Source organism: Apteryx rowi, unplaced genomic scaffold (genome assembly GCF_003343035.1).
Source record: "Apteryx rowi isolate R43461 unplaced genomic scaffold, aptRow1 scaffold_62, whole genome shotgun sequence".
NCBI lineage: Eukaryota > Metazoa > Chordata > Aves > Apterygiformes > Apterygidae > Apteryx > Apteryx rowi.
The window spans coordinates 2103442-2122577 of record NW_020450894.1 but is presented as its reverse complement, the minus strand read 5'-3'; the positions used below and the strand labels follow the sequence as shown (position 1 = coordinate 2122577).

Sequence of the window (19136 nt, the reverse complement as noted above, 5' to 3'; positions counted from 1 at the left end):
TCCATTAAAAATGGTCATGCTACGGTTCCTCTGGAGAACTGTCAATACCATTTCAAGCATCAGTCAGAGGGCATCGGGAGGGGGAGAGAGGGGGAGAGAGAGGGAGAGAGAGAGAGAGGAAGAACACTTGCTCTCTTTCCCCAGGAGGCAAGAATGCTGCCTCAACTGCCCTGCTGTCTGGGAAAGCAATGAGTTCCAGATGCAAACTGGCTTTAAAAAATAATTTCTATTTTTCTTTTATGCTGCATCTCCCTCCCAAGAGTTTCCAGTGTTAGATAGCTGGAGCAGCAGTATTTAATAGCTGCATCTTTGTGGATTTCACTCTGAGGCACCGGTTTGATGAGTTATTTTAAAGTCAGAATATCCTTCAAATGCCCACCCAAAGTCTGTCAGCCTCTTAATACAACACATTCTCTCCAGAGGGATTTGCACTGCTAGACATCTGCATGGCTCAGCATGAATTGCTGTGTAACAAAACACAATTGAAGTTCACAGATTAATCACAATCACCTAAAAATGAGTAAGAAACATATTTTAAACACATACAAGAAAACAGCCAATGCAGTTTTACCAAATGCACAAAGGGTCCTTCTACTCGACTCAGATGAAGACTATTTTGTTCCCTAATATCAATATTTTTAACAAGAAAATGTTAGGGATTGTCTTACAGCATGAGATGCCTGTTCTAATGTCCTAAGTTCTACGAGTTAGGACTGAGGTTGATTACTGTCTAATATAGGAACTATTCAAATGTCTCATTTTCCAAGAACCAAAAAAAAAGATCAGACTCTTCTTTCTTGAAAGTGTTGATAGGCAGGTGTCAATAAGCAAACTGATCTTATTTTTCATTCTGGATATACCTTTGCCTTCTCAGGACAACTTCCTACTGGCTCAAGTGTTTTATTTTGTCAAAATCCTGCCTTTAGGATCTTTAACACTGTTATAACTGAAATATACACACAACAGGAACTAACCTGGTAACTCCAGATCATTACAAGTTATTGCTAACTATTTGTAAAGAGGTTTCCCTGTCCTTTATCATAAGGTCTCTTCCTCTACTTTGCTTCTCTGCATGTGCTCCTTGCATGCTTCTTTGCTCCCTCGATCTCTTTCCATCTCAACAGTCCCCATGCACAGAGTGCCTGCTTTGTTTCTGAGTCCCATGTCAACTCACTCTCTTTTAACTCTTTTCCAAGATTTCATTTCTTTTGCTCGCTTGTCTGCCACCGATCTTCTAAATAATTGCTGACAAGTCCAAACACTTCACTCTATTTAGAACAAAAAACTCAGGAGGCTCTAACAACACGTATATAAAATTCAGCTTATCACAAATCCTTTTCCTATTGTCAGCCTCTGCTGCTTCCTTCCATTCCCTGTTATTATCACCCCTTAGCATGTCAAGTCTAATTTGGACTGTGAAAAGCTCAGAGCAAGGACATTCACTTTATTTGTCCAAAAGACTCCACAAATACATACCTACAGTTCTACGTAAATAACATTGCAAAGGTCTGATTAGACAGGTGACTGTGCATAGCACTCTATATACCACCAGCTTCAGGAACTGGAAGTCGAACTTTTGTGTACCCTATCTCAATAACCATTCCATTATTCTGCACTAGTGTGAAGGTAGACAGGGATGAATGAGTGGAACATATAATCCATGTCTTCCCCTCTCCTATCTCCTCCTACAGTGATAACTAAGAAATTTAAGCAAAGAAACACCCTCTGTGTCTGGACGCATGATAATAAAGAGATTGGACTCCAGTTCAGTCATCAACCTGAATGTTAATCACCAGCAGCTGAAATAGGAAGGCAGCCACCTGTATACCACTGATGGTAATTATTCACGGGGATGCAGGTTACAGCACTGCTAGCGTGCCAGAATGGGGACTGGCCTGCCTAACCTGTTCTCACATGTCAGGGAGTGTGTCCCAGACAACATCCTCCACAGGGAAACCCAGGGCCTCACAGAACTTAAACTCCCTGGCAGAATCTGGGAAGGGACACGCAGCCCTCAGATGAGGTGCCCAAGACCATTTATGGCTTTATGGTTTGTAAAACAGACCTTGCTCGACACCTGCAAATTTGCAGACCTGTTGAGTTGTGGCTTTGTTGATTGTTGTGACCTTGATACGCCTTCCTGAGTGTTTGTACGCTGTCTTGTGCCAGCATGCTAATCCTGACTTTGCATGATGTCCTCCTCAAAACCACAGTAATAAAAATGATGTAATAATGAAAAACATGCTGTTGTGAACATATATTTTTACTTCATTCCTGGCCTCAGATTTAATAATATTTGGAGGAACAACTGTTTTGAAAGGAAAAAAGACATAGGAAATGAACTAATGCAGACCTGTACATATATGTGTACTTACTTCTGAGCAAAAAAGCCATGTTGGAGCTTGTCACATGCACATTTATGTATATTTGTGCTTGCAGGACGGAGGCAACAACATGTGATCTCTGAAGAGAAAATCTTTGCATGGTGACTGCTTCCTAGTGATTCAGAGCTGCGATGGATAACTATGAGAAGAAAGCCAGTTTAACCTCTGCCCTGTTCATGAACAGCCATAATTCTTACATTAGCCTAATCCATTTTGAAACAGAGCAGAGTAATTTCAGATAATCAGATACCAAGGTGATAACGTTGCATGAAAACAGAAATGGAATGAAGACCATGCTATCAGGTCCAGTTTTAGGCCAATACTCAAAGGGACATTTTTCAATGGTTTACATGCCAAATCTCTGAGTTTGGGTAACATGCAAGAAGAACTGAACATTTTCACCGATGAGGAGAAATGAGATCTAATTAACATTACTGAAACAGTCAGGGCAATTCACCAAATTGGAAAATTAAAATATTCTGCCATAATGCTTTTAAGAAAAATAAAGCAATTTGAAGATGTGAGACGGTAATGTTCCACATTAAAACACATTGTTTTAGAGATGAAGAGACAGTAACTCATTTCGATTAAGCCAATTCAGGAGGGGTGGAATGGAGTGGAGATGGCTACTAGTCATCTAGTCAGACTAGTCATTCCTCTAATGTACAAAAAGAGCTATATGAGAATACAGCCAGCAGCCATGTCTCACTGCAATTTCTAAAACTTATTTTCTGGGACAGAAGTTATTCCAGTCCATATGGGAAAGGTATTTTGGAACTCATAATGTTAAACAATTTAATCATGGGACAGGAAAATGGTGGTTGCTTAGCAACTAGCAATCACAACCTGATTACAATAATTATGAGCCAAAAAGGACAGTCCCAACACATATACACAGAGATGCTTCAGAAAGACTATCTCCCTCAAGATGAGATGATGAGAAAAATTGTCACGAAAATACAGAGAGAAATATAAATAAAATTTGAGAATTCTTATGAGCTCACTACATAGTCCAAAAGCCATGATTCCATAATTAACAAAAAGGACTGTTTTGGCTAAAGATTTGACAATCTTGGCTCAGCAGCAAGGTGAATAGAAACAATTCAAAGTTAAAAATACAGTGTAGAACAATGTGCAAAGGCAAAAATATAGGGAAAATGTTACAAAAAATGAAGACTAGAGAAAATGCGTGACTGGTGTGACTAAGGACTGTAAGGCAGGGGGGGTAAGTATATTAAGAACAGAAAAGATCCTACTACTAGATAGAGAAAATGGTACAGAAGTGGCAGAAATGTTAACATTTTCTAGTCCATATTTTAAAAGATTAAGGTTGAGGTACTTTATTACCTAGTAATGAAGAAGTACTTTCCAGTCCCTTAGTAACTAAGGAAGATGGTAAACAACATCTACTAGAATAAACATTTTTAAATTAGAATGCCTAGGGAACTTCCATGTAACAGTCCTTAGAGAGCAGGCTAAGGCGATCTTGAGCAAGTTGTTAATTTTTAATAAATCTTGGAATATGAAGGAAATCATAGAAGATTATGCCAATGTTTAAAAAGGGCAGGTGAGATGACCTGGGTGTCTAGGTCATCAGGCTGATCAGCCCTAGGCAAGTAATGGAAAGGTGACAAGAAATTAAATCAAGGAAGGACCAAGGAATAACAATATGTATAATGCTAGTCAGTATGCTTTTTTGGAAAATAGATCTTGTCAGACGAACTCAATTTCATTCTTTGATGACATTAGTCGTTTGGTTTATAAATGTAATCACATAATTGTAATTTACTCAGATGTTTGCACAGAGTCTGATTTAGTACCTCCTGACACTAATTAAAAATTAGCATAATATAGCATCAGAAAAGTACATATTAAGTGGACTTAGAACTAGCTGACAGACTGTCAAAACCAGTTACGAATGGGAACTGCTATCAGCTGAGGTTCTGGTGAAATCCCATGGTGACCCATGGCTGGGCTCACTGCTAATTGCTGTTTCCAGCAGCAGCACAGAAGGCAGGCAGGCAGACTAAGCAACTATGACACGATGGCAAGAGATCAGTATTGCTTGTGACCACCTGGACAAAATGCTACGCAGTACCAAAAAATAGGAATATATGTACACCAAAGAAATGAAGGGCCACACACAGATGGGCAGGAACCAGGGGGTTGTAAGCTGCTAAAAAATAGTCATTCAGTGCGAGAGGATGAAGACGGATGGCAAGTGGTGGGCATATAGATCAGAGGGCTGGGCTGTGAGAGGCACAAGCCTTGAACAGAAGTGTGCCCCACAGAAATTTAGCAGGAACCAGGATAGCCACCAAGTACCATGCGTATAACTGAACGACAGCCCACCAGAGGCAGAAAAGAGCCACAAAAATTTCCTGAGGGCTGAATTCCCAGCAAGACCTTACGGCCTCCATCTCCTCATCCTAATTGCGACACAACCCGGGGGGGCTCCCGTGAGCACTGTCTGCCTGAGCAGTGAGGGCTGCCGCCTGCCGGATACAGCACCGCCAAGGAACGTGACGCTGCGCAACGGTCCCCAACGCTCCCCGCCGCGCCGCGCCGCCCCCACCCTCGCCGCGCGCGGCGTCACTCGCCGCGACGCCTCAGCGGCGCAGCGAGGGCGCGTGCGCTGGAACGGACGCCCTTCCCTCGCCCGCGCCGGCCGCGGCGACCGTTCCGTTGGGCCGCGGAGCAGCTCGGAGCGGAGCCGGGGGTGCCGGCGGCCGCGCCGCGCCGCGCCGGGGGTGAGCGGCCTGGCGGGGACAAGGCTGCGCAGGGGGCGGTGCGGGGGGCAGGCCCGGCCCCGCGACCGTGCGTGGTGCTGCTCCCCGCGGAGGGGGAGGAGGCGGCGGCCTCTGCCCCCGGTCGCGCGGGGTTCAGCCCACCCGCGACCTCCGTGTCCCCCGAGCGGGGCGCCAGGCCGAGCTGGGGGCGCCGCCGGTGATGGCGGCGGCTGCCCCGAGCCTGCGGTTGCGGCCTGCGGCGGGGCGGTGAAGTTGGAGGAGCCGGGGCCTGTTGGAGGGCAACGCTGGGGTGCGCCTCGGCCCCCTTGCGCTTCTCCTGGGACTGTGGACTTAGGCCAGACTTCTTTTCCCTTTGTGGTCACGGGAGAATCAACTGTAATTCTGAAAATGGAAAGGAGGATAGTTCTCTGGCCTGATGCTGAGGAAGAAGTGGTCTGAGAGAAGCCAGTGGGTCTGAAAGAAAAAAACACAGCATAAGACTAGAAAACAAGGCTTTGAGTAGCAATAAGGAGTAGAGAGCAGGTGAAGAAGCATTGAGTGATGTTTTTGCTTTTGTTTTAGGTGTGCTGATTACCGATACATTCTTCTGATAATATCCCTGCTGTAAGTGCCCAGCATGAAACTTCTCTAGTAGCATCTTGCAGAGTCTTAGGTCGTCATAAAACAAGCTTTGAATAGCTCTGGCACTTGGGAGTTTCCAGCCTTCACCCTTCTAATCTCTCAAGTATTCTTAGACTGGCAAGGATTAGCTGAGGTCTTCAACCTTGGATTGGGCTATTTACGGGATTCCTTTAGGGACTCCGAAGTGGAAAGCTGGTCCCCCAGACCATTGGTTTCATCATCTAGGAGCTAAAGGCATTTTTATTATAAGGCTACAGCAGAAAAAGATTAGGCAAGCTTTGTGTCAGAGTTGACTCTGATGTGTTGAAGAGTTATGGAGAAAATTTGTTGCTTCATCTCTTAGTGGAGGAATTTGGACAGTCTGTTCTGAAATGAACTTAGCAAGCTAAGTTATCCTTCCCCCTTATAGTAGGTGTTCCAGCTGAAAGGCTGCCCTGGAATCATTTAAGAGCTTCTGTCTTCTCACACCGGGCCTGTTGCCCTAACTTGAGTTCTCTAATACCTTGCCTTTTCTTTTGTTGCTCTTTCTGTTACTCTCTTTCACCCAGAATAGTTGTATTTTTCTCGGACTTGATTTTCTTTCTGCTTCTTCCCTAATGCTTTTCTAACAGAGCTAATAAGAGTAAATCAGAGTAGATGGTTGTACATAAGGTCCTCCAGTGGGTAGAAGTACATGAGTGAGGTTACGAATACTTCAGATTCATGTTATTAAACTAGAGGCTTCCTGTTATCTTACTAAAATTGACTCAGCCCTGTCCTGCTGATTATGTTTGTCCCTGCTCCATGCTTTTTAATATTTCATGCTCATCTTTACTCAGCTGTGGGTTTCTGAAAGCAGCTGTATTTAAGTATTTAAGCAGTACTTAAAACAAGAATTTTAAATTTTAAATAAGTGTGGTGCATGTGAAAGAACCCCACTTATTGTTTCTGGAGACTTAGGTCATGACTTATTTGAACAGGCACAGTACAGATAACATAATGTTTAAAATACTTAAAGGGTCATGTGGGTCTTATTCTTGTCCATTATATTCCTAAGATGCAAGCTACTGACTCTCCTGTGCAGGAATCTTTTGCAGAAAAGGATTTTACCTTGCTCCTTACATTGGCTTCCCCAGTGGAGCTAACTAGAACAGCAAAACTGGGCAGGTCTAATCCTTGTCAGTGTTTTTTGCTCTTGTCAATTTTTGTCAGGGAGCTGAAAACCAACATCAGAAATAAAGCCTGCTGCAGGAGATGACAAATAGAAACATTTTGCTTTCTTCCTTTTCCTCATTTGTGTATTCTCCTTGCATACCTGTCTCCCTATTGAGACAAGTAGAATGAAACTAATAAAAATACCATTTATACTTGGTGGACACCAGCATTTTTTTATGCCATTCTGCAAAGAAAGAGCAAAGGAAACATGCAAAGAGGAGGAAAAATGGAGAGAGGTAGGAAAGCAGAAAGAAATCCCATCACCACAAACCTGTAAGAGTGTGAACGTTGTCTCTGGTGGCTTAGTAACAATGGTTATGCCCTCAGAGGGGGAGACTGCTGGAAGAAAATGAGAAGCTGCTGACATGGGATTTTCTTGGGGAGAAAAAAAAAAGAAAATGGTGTGGGAAAATTATTTCCTTCCTCTCTTAAAAAGGGCAGATTTGAGAGGAGGCTGAAAAGCAAATTGAGAGAAAATTTGATGGAAAAGATCAAGGGAAGGCATTTGAGATTGGAAAATCTGTGTTATTCCTATGGAGGAATGTGCTTTTATTTTATTTCTTTATACAGTTAATAGGCCATTTTTTCTAGATGAATGAAGCTGTATAACAAAGCCTGCTCCGTTTATAAAATATTTTAAATGGTGTGAGAAATTTTCATGAGCAAAATTTCCAGGTTGCTTCCTCAGTATAGTTAAGTGGTGTCTGTCTCATGCCTCTGTAGATTATGTAAAGAAGCCAGAGGGCTTCACAGCAGGCCCCATTTTTGGCAAAGTTCACATCGCAATCATTTCTGTGACTGGAGTGTAAAGCTAGCTTTAAGCAGGCTAAGTGGGAGCTACTAATAAGCTAGCAATGGTAAGATGCTGTTCAGTGTAGGTTTTTTCTAGTTCATATTGCTTTCTGTGCTGTCCTAGTTAAACTTCTAATTGTACCTAAGTTAGTGTAAACATATTCCTTATATGCAGGGTTATGTATGAAGAATTAGACCAATTTCATGCAAGGAGTGTATGACTTCAAACATGTGATCAGTGCACCATGAATTGTTTTGGTTGCCTTAAGTCTGGGATTGTTTGGAATACTCATTTGTCTTAAAGAGTTGTGGCGTTTTTTTCCTTTTGTAGGAAGGTGGGTATATCTGTGTGTGCCCACTCTTTCTTGGGAAATGTCCAGCGTTTCCAGTTACGCCCTACGAATGGCCCGTCTGAGTGCTCGGATATTTGGAGAAGTGGCCAGGCCAACTGACACAAAATCTATGAAAGTAGTGAAGTTATTCAGTGAGCAGCCTTTGGCCAAACGGAAGGAGGTCTACAGCTGGTATCCTCCTCACAACACCTACTATGCCCTCATGAAGAAACTCCGCTACTTTGGTCTTTACAGGTGATTACGGTGTTCGTGGGATGGGAGCAGGACTGGAGTGGGGGAAGGGGTGGATCTGAGTTTTGTTACAGTTTTTTCCATAAGGAGAAGAGGAACCATTGGAAAAGGTTCAATTCATAATAGTGTATATGGAAATATACAACTGATTATTGCATTGAGGGCAAGAAAACCAAAATACGTGACTGCTAAGTAATTTTTCCCATTTGAATGAATAGAACTTTATGTGAGAGAGACTGTAGGTGTAATTGTGGGCAGCCAGTTACCTGAGAAGTAGTTCTTATTCCAGCATTATGGAGAAGGGAAGAGAGCTTTTTCATTAAGAAGAAGGGGGCCTGTAGTTTTGAAGATGCCAAATCAATGTGCTACAAAAAGGTAACATTACCTTAACAAAGAAATTGCACTAAGACAATTTGACCCTATATATGAATCATTCAACAACTAATACTGAAATTTGGAAGAGAAGGAAAGTCTGTGCGTTAGGCTGGAGGTTATTTAAGCCTTTAAAATAAACTAAATTCAAATGAGGTATAAACAGACAACTGGTTCGGATGATGCTGAAATTAACAGGGCTAATTTTTAAATGAATTTGCACAGTCTCAAGCAGGAAAAGCTACACTATTAAAGATCATTAGCAGGTGTCAAATGGAATCCTTTGACTTCAGTCAAGTAGCACTGAAGAAATCCCTTAAAAGCAAGGCTGGTAACCCTGTAAAGTCGAAACAGATTAGTTTCTGTTGCTAATACCACATGATGACCATCCAGGATTGCATCCGGGATGCTCTTGGTTTAGGTGGGCATGCAAATACTTTCTAGAACAGCTGCCTATTGGCACAAAAAGTCTCAACTACTTGATAATGTTCTTCTCCCTTCTTCCCTCCCTAATCTCCTCAAGTTCCTTTTCTAGCTGCTCTGTGTACAAAGAGCTTGTAGTGGATCAGGTTTGCTGTTCAGAAATATGTAATGACAGGCAGTAGGCTAAAAAGGTCTGATGATAACTTGTAAGCTTTTTGTTTCTTTTTTAGAAAAGCTGTGTTTAAAAATAGCAGTGCAGCAATCTTAGGCCATTTTAGGATGCAGTTCTGTGACCTTCTAAAAATAACTTTGCACTGAAAAGTGTGGGGTCAGAGATTATGAATAGAGTTTATTTGAACATCATTGAGGATTCATCTCCTCCAGCCCCTTCATCCTCCTCTCCATCTTATTCTTTTATTAAGATTTTATGAGTAGACGATACCTTCTTCATACTTCATTCCTGAAGTCACTGAGAGCAGTGTCATGTACTGTAATTACAGCTCAGCATGCCCCTCTCTTCTCAGAAGTTAATGACCTGAACTTAGTACCTAGCTCAGAAACACAATGCGCTATTGCTAGACTGCTGAGCGAGATGAGAAGGGGGAAATTCTCATTCTTTTCTCTTGCTGATTTTTGTATTTTCCTGCTCATTTAAACACAATGTATTGATAAATACAATGTAAGAAATATATATATACACACACATGCCATTTATTGCTGAAAAGAGCAACCTTGTTAGTTCTGAAAGTACTGAGCAAATTATTCTGTCCACAATTACTGTTAGCAGTAACACTGAATACACTACTGTGAGGTTCAATATGGGCTTTACTGTTACAAAAAGGTTGAGGTTTTTTTTTTTCATTGTTGTACAGTTCAAAGAACCTTTCACATCTGGATAAGCCAAGAAGTAAACTTTTCCCCCCCCCCTTCCTTATCCATCTAGAGATGAGCATCAAGACTTTAAAGAGGAGATGAGACGGTTGAAAAAGCTCCGTGGGAAGGAAAGACCAAAAAAGGGTGAAGGAAAGAGAGCTCTCAAGAAGAAATAATGTTACTTTGACAATGTAATGAACTGCTCTGGAGGTACTGGGGAACAGCTGTAACTCAGGCTTTCTGTTCCCAGCTGGAGAGGGCTTGGCATGTGAGCTGCATGTGGGAGCTGGAGAAACACGCTGTAAAATGATGGAGTCTACCTTGGCAGTGCACTTGGATCCGTGTGGTTTTATTGTTTTGTGAGTTTCTATAGTTCTGTATATTGCAGCATGTTGATTTGTCATGAGAGCCCGCTCTTACCTAAGTAATAACAACAATAGCAAAAAATAAAAGTGCTCAGTTTTTTTATTGCATACATCTGCTGCTCCATCTCATTTTTTCTTGATCTTCATTTTTGCCAAAATTGGGTTTCTTTTTCATTTTCTGTTTTACTTTATTGCATTAGTATCAATACTGCTTTGTGTGTGTGGCCACAAAAAAAAGGTTTTCTCCTGCTGCTGCTGCTTGTCTTCTTGCCTGTTTGTACTGCGTTTCACTCCAGATAGCCTTAGCGTTCATAATTTTTTTTTTAAGTTGCTGTTAGAATCAGTTGTTGTGCTTTTGCACTGGACAACACTTTCCGATCCATTTCCTGTCCTGAGCACTCTTATTGTACCCTGAATAATTATATATTGCAACAGAAGAGGCTGAAATACAGGCTCAAACTGTTTTCCAGTTTGGGAACCCCTGCTAATTAAAATACAATATTTAAGTATACTGTAATAAAAGGATTTTAAATGTAATTTCATTGCCTGGAGGATGTGTATGAAGTACTTCATAAGGTGATGAACTGTCTATTCCTGGTATTCAGTATTTGATTTTATAGCTAGGCTCCTCCAGTGTCACTAGGATTAATGATTACATAAATCTATCATTTGTACTTGTCAGTCCCTGTCAGGGAACAGAAAGCACAGAATGTAACTGTGCTGCTCTGCCTGGCCATGTGTGCACCTTGATTGTATGTGCTCTGAAACTGTGCATCTCTTAATTTCCAGACCCTGTAAACTTAGAAGAAGAGCCTTGTGGTGGTAAAGGGGAGCTATTCAAAATGCAGAGTGGCTGGAGCAGAAAGTGTTTGCACAGTTAGCTTTGGGGTGTGCTTGATGTCACATACAGAGGCATCCTGAAATAGGTACCAATACTAAAATTCTACTGATATTTCTAGCCCAAGCTTGTTCAGATGTGTTATTTGAAGGGTTCTCTATGATCATTGAAATCAATGTTTCTACATAAATTCATAACAGCTCAACAACTTTATTTCACCAAGATTATTAACTCAAGAGGTTCTGTGTTAATGGTGTTTTTGGTGAGCTGTGTAGTTCCTGCTCAGTACCCTTTACTGAGTGATTATTGATACCTGGTTTTCTAAGCTCTAAGAGAGATGGATTTAGAGGATCTGCAGCATTGGTGTTGTGGGGAGTGCCCGAGTTCTTACCACAAACAACAAAATGCTGTAGGATTTAGTAAAATATACAACTGCTCTGTCCTGTAATGGTAAATTTCTCATTCGAATTTAAAATGCTTTTAGAAACTTTATACTTTTGCTCAACACCACTGTAATGTGCCTGTGGTGATTTAATGTTGTAGGCATGATGTATTATGAAGTGTATAGAGCATGTGATGGGGTTCCTGGGACACAGGGTGCAGTTGATGGAAAGCCCAGTTGCCTTTGATTCTTGTTCAGGAAGGAGAGAGTGGCATGAGGCAGGGTCCCAGGTAGGAGAGAGTATTGCCTAAAGAGGAAGGATGCTGCTGCCTGACATTTTGTTTCTCGCTGTGGCTGTGAGTGAATAGAGTTGTTCTATAATTTTGTTTGGTGGAGAGTAAGACCAATTCTGAAACTCTACAGTAGAATCACTGCGGCAGTTGTCCTGGACAGCTGGTGCCTGTAGTACAATGGCTTTGTCAGCCAGAACTTGATGTCTTCTAAAATTAAACCAAAGATCAATAAAAGCATTTTCACTGCAATTTAAAGAGGAAAAATCAAAAGAATCTTTCCTGTTGCTGTGAAACACTTCAAGCCTTAACATTACAAACAAGCAAGAGAGAGAAAGTGTGCATGTATCAAAAAGTGACTTACGGTCCTGCTTCAGTAAATACGTATGAGCTTAAACTTTGGCACGTGGGTAGACCTGTTTATACGTATAACAATATATAAAACACTTATACTGTATAACTGGCCGTGGTTATGCTTCTGAATCCATGTTTAGCCTACTGCAGAAGGACTGAGCATCCACAGAGCTTACTGAAGGCAGTGAATGCTACAGGTATTCTGTTTCTTGAAAAGTGTGCTACTTTGCTAGGCACAGATATGGACTCAGCAGTGTAATATTAGATACACAGGCTTAGGGATCTGTTCTTCCTTATTTGTTCCAAGACACCTGGCTATTTATGGATTTTGAAAAGTTCCTCTCATCAACAGGAAAGTGAAAGGCTTGTTTGGCTTCATCTATAATGATCCCTTTTGTCTATACCCTGAAAGAGCAAACCTGCTCTAGAATCAAATCATCACCCTGGGAACATACTTTGGGAAGATACTTACAGCAGTATGTCCAAAAATAGAGAGGAAGACGAGAGAAGTTGGTGGAAGTGCCTGGGAAGTAAGCAGATGTAAAACAAACAAGAATAGCAAATTTTTGACTTTCATCTTTTCTCCACAGTATTTACAAAAGCAAAGTGGGTGGGGTGACATAATTTTAAAGAAAAATGATAACTTATATTAAAGCAGTACCAGTACAAGAAATATTCCCCCACCTAACTTTCCATGATCTTTTCTCTGTAGTACTCACTCTATAGAATTACATCTGTTCAAAAATGGCTTTTCCCCCTCCCTTGATTTCACCCTCGAAGATGCAGCCACTTTTTGAGTTTATTCTAGTGTTAGAATAACCTATTGTTTGCTGCAAGTGCTTAGTGTAACTATTTTGTTCTAGAAAATACAGCTTTTCTCCACTCCATAACTGAGGTAGAGAGGAAAATGGGCACTTTTCTACCTAGCTTCTTTCCCTCTCTGTAACAATCCACTATCCTATGCTCTGTCTTTTAAGAAGATAATAGATACTGGCCTGAAGGAGACTATTTTTTGTGAATCACAGGGCTGACATGAATTGGAATTCAGTCCTGAAACATCATGCCAGGTATTAACTCAGTGTGTATTTAGGAGAGGAAGGAGAGTTTCAGCCATATTTTGAGGAATAAGGATGGGAGTACTTACACTTTTTACAGCTATCAGCCTATGTCTATTTTATGTACAAATAATCAGGTTTAATTAGTTTTTTTTTTTTTGGCTTTCCCCTTACAATAATTTTTCTCACCATTTAAACTCTGCAGCTGTGCTCTGTTATAAAATTCATTCTTTCTCTGAGGTACAAGCTAACTGTCCTTGGAATATGTTTAGACAGATGCTTCAATTCCTGATGAAGAGTAAAGATCCTAACTTCTTAATCCTGAACATGTTAATGTAATTTAGCTGGTGGTGAAAAATGCCAGTGCTGCCCTCTTTTAAAGGGGAGCAACAGCAGAGAAAGGAGATGGACTTTGAAATCTGTTGAAATATAGCAGAGAAGCATTCATTATACAGTGTTCCTGTGTGCCAGTCTAGATCTCCAGCAGTGTTATATTTGGATGGAAACAGCAGTCCTGAGTTTAGGTGGGTATTGGCATTAGGAAATAAGGTCTCCAAATCCTTCTGAAGTGTACTTATGTCTGTATTATGCAGGAAGATGCTGAAGGCGTTTTTGACCATAACAGTTGGCTTTCTTCTTCCATATTTTATAGTCCTCTAATTATGTCCATTTTTAATTGTCTTCTGATATAATGTAATTGTAGCTGCTGACTGCTACCTTGATAAACACAACTTATTTTGTAAACAGGCTGATCCAGTTGCTATGTATTCTATAAGGAGTGAGGCTATTGCTAGGACCTCTTATTACTGAGAGTCCTGCTGACTGGCAGAAATTCTTGTAATGAATTCATGTAATGGGAGAAGAAAAGAATTAGCAGTGTTGCTTTCTGGTAAATACACCAGTGTATGAAAATATAGATACGTGTGCTGTACTGAGGAGAGTATTAACTTGAAAAAAGTTTCTCTTAATATGGAGAAAGTTTATTCTATTTTGCTTATTAGAACAATGCACTGAGTTTACAGAGGTCTGTTAAATGCACCTGACTGTTAGTGAGTTGCTCTATGATTTTAGACAAATACTTTATCTTACTTGCTTGTGCTTTCTCAAGAGTAAAATTACAATAATGATCACTTATGAGTAGTGTCATGAGGGTAAGCTGCTTTTAGGATGGGAATTTACCTCAGGAGAACCTTGTGTAAAGAGCAGCTTAGTTTGGCTATAGTAGGACTTGTAGGACTTGTGGCACTGTGTATTTCGGAGCTTTATTTCAGAGAGCTTCTTTCATGCAGCAGTTGATGATATTGTTAACATCTGAAATAAGCTGTGGTAAGTTATTGTATTCACTGTTCTGTTTTAGATGTTAGAGACCTCGCATGCTAAACATACCTGGATTTGAGCGGAAACGAAAAAAGAAATGGATTAGCAAATATTTCTAACTGTAAATATTATTGAGATTTTATGTATGCAATCCTCTGTGACTGAGCTTGAAGGCCATTTTAGCATCTTTCTAAAAAACAACAGTCAACAAAGTCTATATGTTTTGGAAAAGCTTCATGAATCTGAAAGGCTGCTTTGATGAGGGAAAGGCTGTGTTTTGTATTTTTTCTTTCTTTTAAAGCACCAAGAATAATATGCAAAGAAAACAAGTGCTATAGGGATATCATTAATTTCTTTAAACTCTGCTCCTCTCTGTGACTATTCAGTTGGGACACTTCTTGTACAATCTCTTGGGAGTGGATCCTGGAAACAAAAACCTTCCAGGAGACTCTCAATGTGTGATCTTGATATTGAGACATGTTTGAGAGCAGAAATTCTTCCTGTTTAACCTCTTATAGAGGCAGTTTCATTTCTTGAAACAACTTCCACTAAATATCCAAACAACAATGGAAAACTCAAGGGTTCTAATAAAAAAAAGGGGGGAGGGAGGAGGGATTTATTAGGAATCTAAGAGGAAGTAGAAATGAAAACAATAGCCTGATCATAAATCCTGGAGGTAAGAATTAAACGATCTGTGGGGGCCAGATCTTGAGAACAGATCTTTCTGTGCCCACACAGCTGGGGTAGCATGAAGACATTTTAATCCTTTTCTCTCCTACACATTTCCTTGTCCTTTCCCTCAAGTGTAATAGTAATATATCTTGAGTATGCGTAGAAAAGCGTAGACGTGAAAATCCCCAAAAGAATTTGTTTGAGAAGGCTCAATAAGAGCAGAGCATAGCTATAATGTGTCTAAACAGTGAGGAGCACGACTGTAGTGAGAAACTGGAGGGCCATAACCACCATTCTGGGTGAGGAATTATTTAGGGTTGTCTAAGGGGATAAAATTGAAATCAACAAGATAACGATCATGACACAGAAGTATCTGTATAAATACCACGTTAAATTGTTCTGGGTGGAAAACTAGGGAAAACTCCACAAAGTGAAATATTTAGAAAACTTGAGAAGACTCCTAAGAAGCAAGTTATGCTTCTATTGCCTGAGCTAGTCAGAGCTAGACTGAGTGAAGCATTATAAAACATAGCACAGGGACCACTTCTCTCCTAGAAGAGGAGGGGGCAGACTGGATGACCGCATAGGTTTTTTTTCCATATCTAGCTTATAAGGGTCTGTGAAAACAAATCTCTCCAAGGGCTAAAAAGGGATTTTTATATCCATTATGTTTTCTGTCTGCATTTGAAAGTACTTTACTTTGTCCCAGTGCTCCTAAAGCTGTCTGTAAATATTTCATGGAGTTCAGAGAGTCTCTCCCACTTCAGTTGTTGTTTCTGCTGGTTTGATGTTTGCCTCAGGGGCATTTTAGTAAATAGGCCTTTTAATGGTATTAGGAGCAAAAAAACACCTGAGCTCCAGAATGTCTAAAAAACATTGCACTGCCACATGCAATGATGTTCACTGCAAAGACATAGTGGTAAATGCCTTGCATTTCTGTGTTTCCGTTACAGTCTTGCCTGGATAAAAATGAATAGGGTTACTCAGGCCCAGACTTTCAGAAGTGGATGTCTCAAATTTGACTTCAGATTCAAGCACCTAAAGAAATGGTCTGACTTTAGAAACTGTGCGAGTATTCAGTGTCTCAGACTGTTATCAGTGGGACTTACCTCTGAAAAACAGCAAGGTACATACCTTTGGCTGATGTAGATAAGGACCCGATTCAGTAAAGCACCTAAACATATGTTTAGGCTTTATGTATATTGCCCATTGAATAGTACTGAGTTTAAATACGCAGCTGAGATTTGGCCATATTTTGTTTTCTGCCATGAGTACCATAGGTTCTGCAATGAATATATATGTATAGGTTAACCTATGAACATGTATGTATCCTTCGCTTCTTTAAGGTTGAAAAGCAATTACATAACACTGGTACAACTTCAAAATCTAAATAAGCAACATGATATAAATCAAGAAATTCAGCAAAGCCATGTTCAGATCTCAGGGAACCTTACCACTGGTCATGGTGATTTATCCTTGAACGTGTGGTCTGAGGAAAGAGACTGAATCCTCTTACTGAGTAGTAGTCTCTTCAGGACCACACTGATGAGACAATATCTCTCTAGATGACCTGTCTGGCCTGCTATGCAGTAGGTGCTTCCCCGGTGATATTCAGAGTTGATTGGGCCCTTCTGCCATATGCGTTGTCCATGCTTGTCCACAGCACAGTTGTGTGCGGCCCCTTCTATGCAGAGCGGCTTCACACTGACCTTAGCCAGGGCAAAACTTCTTCAGCAGAGCTGTTGATAGTGTGCTAGGTCAAATTTAAGAGAGCAGGTAGTAACGGCGGGTGAGGAACGCATATTTGGTTATTAACAAAAAACATATCTCCTGCTGTGATGATATTAGGCTATGCTGGAAGCAGGTAGTGGAGTCCACTGCCAAGAGAACTGCAGATGGCTTGGAGAGAGCTTTGTCCACATGTAAACAGGATTGGTACAGCTGAAGGGTGCTGTATTGAGATCTGGGGGATGCTTTCTTATTTACCGCTGGCAACCATTGCAGACAAGGTTCAAAATTTCAAATGCAGCATGCCTGATCCAGTATAATTGCATGCTAACAAGGCTGTGTGTGACAAGCAGCACCAAATGGCTGCTCAGAATATTTCCAAGGGAGCAGTAGACAGTGACAGAGATCATCCAGAACGTGTGAGGGTATGCATTCAGGATTGAGCTAGCTCGTTTACAGACAAGATTATTATATACTTTAAAATTATTTTCTTTCTCTCTGAGATGTCAGAGTCTATGTTCGCTTTCTAATGAAGGAAACAAGATCTGGCTCCTGTTTGAGGTGCTATTATTTAGCATTACATTTAGTTTGTGGGCATGGGAGCATTATGAATGTGGACTCCAACCTGGAGCCGTGCTCAGCTGGCTTGTTCAAATTGGCACATTCAGATCAGAGAACAGCCAGTCAGTGAGGCAGTGTGAATGTCACCTAGGCGGGCAACATTTCCCGTGTGAGTGGGTGGGAGATTACTGGTATACAGGCAGTGTGAGGCAGTGAGTGTTATTTCTTGGCTGGCTGTCCTATGTCTGCTTTGGTGCAACTGATGTGCAGGTGAGTGTTGGTCATAGGTTCTAAACTCTACAAATACTTTTTAAACAAACAGCCTAAAATGCAAAGCAATAATTAGGCTAGGGAAATTCACAGTTATTACTGACAGCTAGAAAGTACCATTCTGTGGCCTCTTTACTTTTCTGCTTTTCCACCTAGTCATTCTGCATATATACTGTGATGTTTTCCAAGAGTGCTCCATTGCCCTGACACCAATACAGCCAGGGGTGTGAACTATCTCTGCATATTCTCAAACTCAAATTTTTTGATAGTATAATCAAGTTTATTAATAAACATTAATGCCCTCTGAGGATAGATAGCAGGATATTGACTAGGAATGCAAACTACTTAAAAAGAAGATAAAACTAAGATATAAGCTGGAGCCAGGCAGAACTCTCCCAGAGGGGAGTAATAGAAATTGTGTTCATTTACCAAAACAAATGTGTCTTCTGGAGAGAGAAGTCATATCACATTAAAAAGGAATAACCATGTCCAAGGGCCCTTAGCATGACTGCAAGCTTCAAGCAATCCATAGCATCAAAAGACTTTGAAAGGTCATTGAACATTGCACCAGAAATTTGCCTTTGGTCAGCTCTATGCTCACAGGAATGATGAGAATATAGCAATGTGGTTCAGAGAGTCTCCTAACCCCACATGCCAGGCAGGCAGCTTGCTTCAGAGGGACTATATCTGCAAGGCTTGTGTTGGTTTGATGACAGTGAGGGCTAAAAGTCAAGGATGGATTATTAACTGCGATACTGACTTTGTCAGCATAAGACATTGATGTTTAAATACACAAAACATATGTGTATATTACAATATAAGCATTTATTTAAAAAGATTACACATCCTATTCAACCTATCTCTGAAGAACAACTGTCAAAATTCCAGCAATGTGGGGTATTGCCCTGGAAAATCATCAAACAACAAGGTGAGTATGGCAAGTAGAAACTGTAGAGCAACACCAGTCTGGCTGGCTGAAACTTTCTAGTAATGGGCTTGCCACATTCTGAGGAAATTTTATCTCATGGTGAGGTACCCACGCACAAAGCATGTCCTTCTCTCCTGGGTTTCTGTCTCCTCCCTCCACCCTGTGGGGATCACAGATGGATTTCCCAGCACAGGAAAGAACCTGCTCATGTGACACAGATCTTCCCCCAGCTTGCTTAATATTTACCCTCTGAAATTTAGGGCCTACTAAGGAAAGTGAATGTTTCCCAGGAAGTCTCTAATGATATGTGTACTGCCTCTTTAAATCTGGAGCACAGAAGTTGGATGGGCAAGGACAGATTTCAGGAAAAAGTTCAGCAACTT

General features: G+C 41.0%; 1 protein-coding gene across 2 annotated transcripts; it reads left to right on the top strand.

Annotated features, from left to right (window-relative positions):
• The first annotated feature begins 5035 nt into the window (after positions 1-5035).
• Positions 5036-10470, top strand: MRPS33 (mitochondrial ribosomal protein S33). Of its 2 annotated transcripts, XM_026083939.1 has the most exons (4): positions 5037-5134; positions 5696-5737; positions 8073-8328; positions 10064-10470. In XM_026083939.1, exons 3-4 carry the CDS (start codon positions 8114-8116, stop codon positions 10167-10169), a joined length of 321 nt encoding a protein of 106 aa, XP_025939724.1. In that variant the 5' UTR covers positions 5037-5134; positions 5696-5737; positions 8073-8113; the 3' UTR covers positions 10170-10470. The 2 variants fall into 2 exon arrangements, with proteins under 2 accessions (XP_025939725.1, XP_025939724.1); XM_026083940.1 differs by lacking the exon at positions 5696-5737 and having other exon boundaries at positions 5036-5134.
• Positions 10471-19136: the final 8666 nt, after the last annotated feature.

Coding starts and splice junctions, on each gene's coding strand:
- MRPS33 (XM_026083940.1), top strand. CDS start 8,114: ATGTCCAGCGTTTCCAGTTACGCCCTACGAATGGCCCGTCTGAGTGCT. Junction 8,329..10,063: donor CGCTACTTTGGTCTTTACAG/GTGATTACGGTG, acceptor TTATCCATCTAG/AGATGAGCATCAAGACTTTA.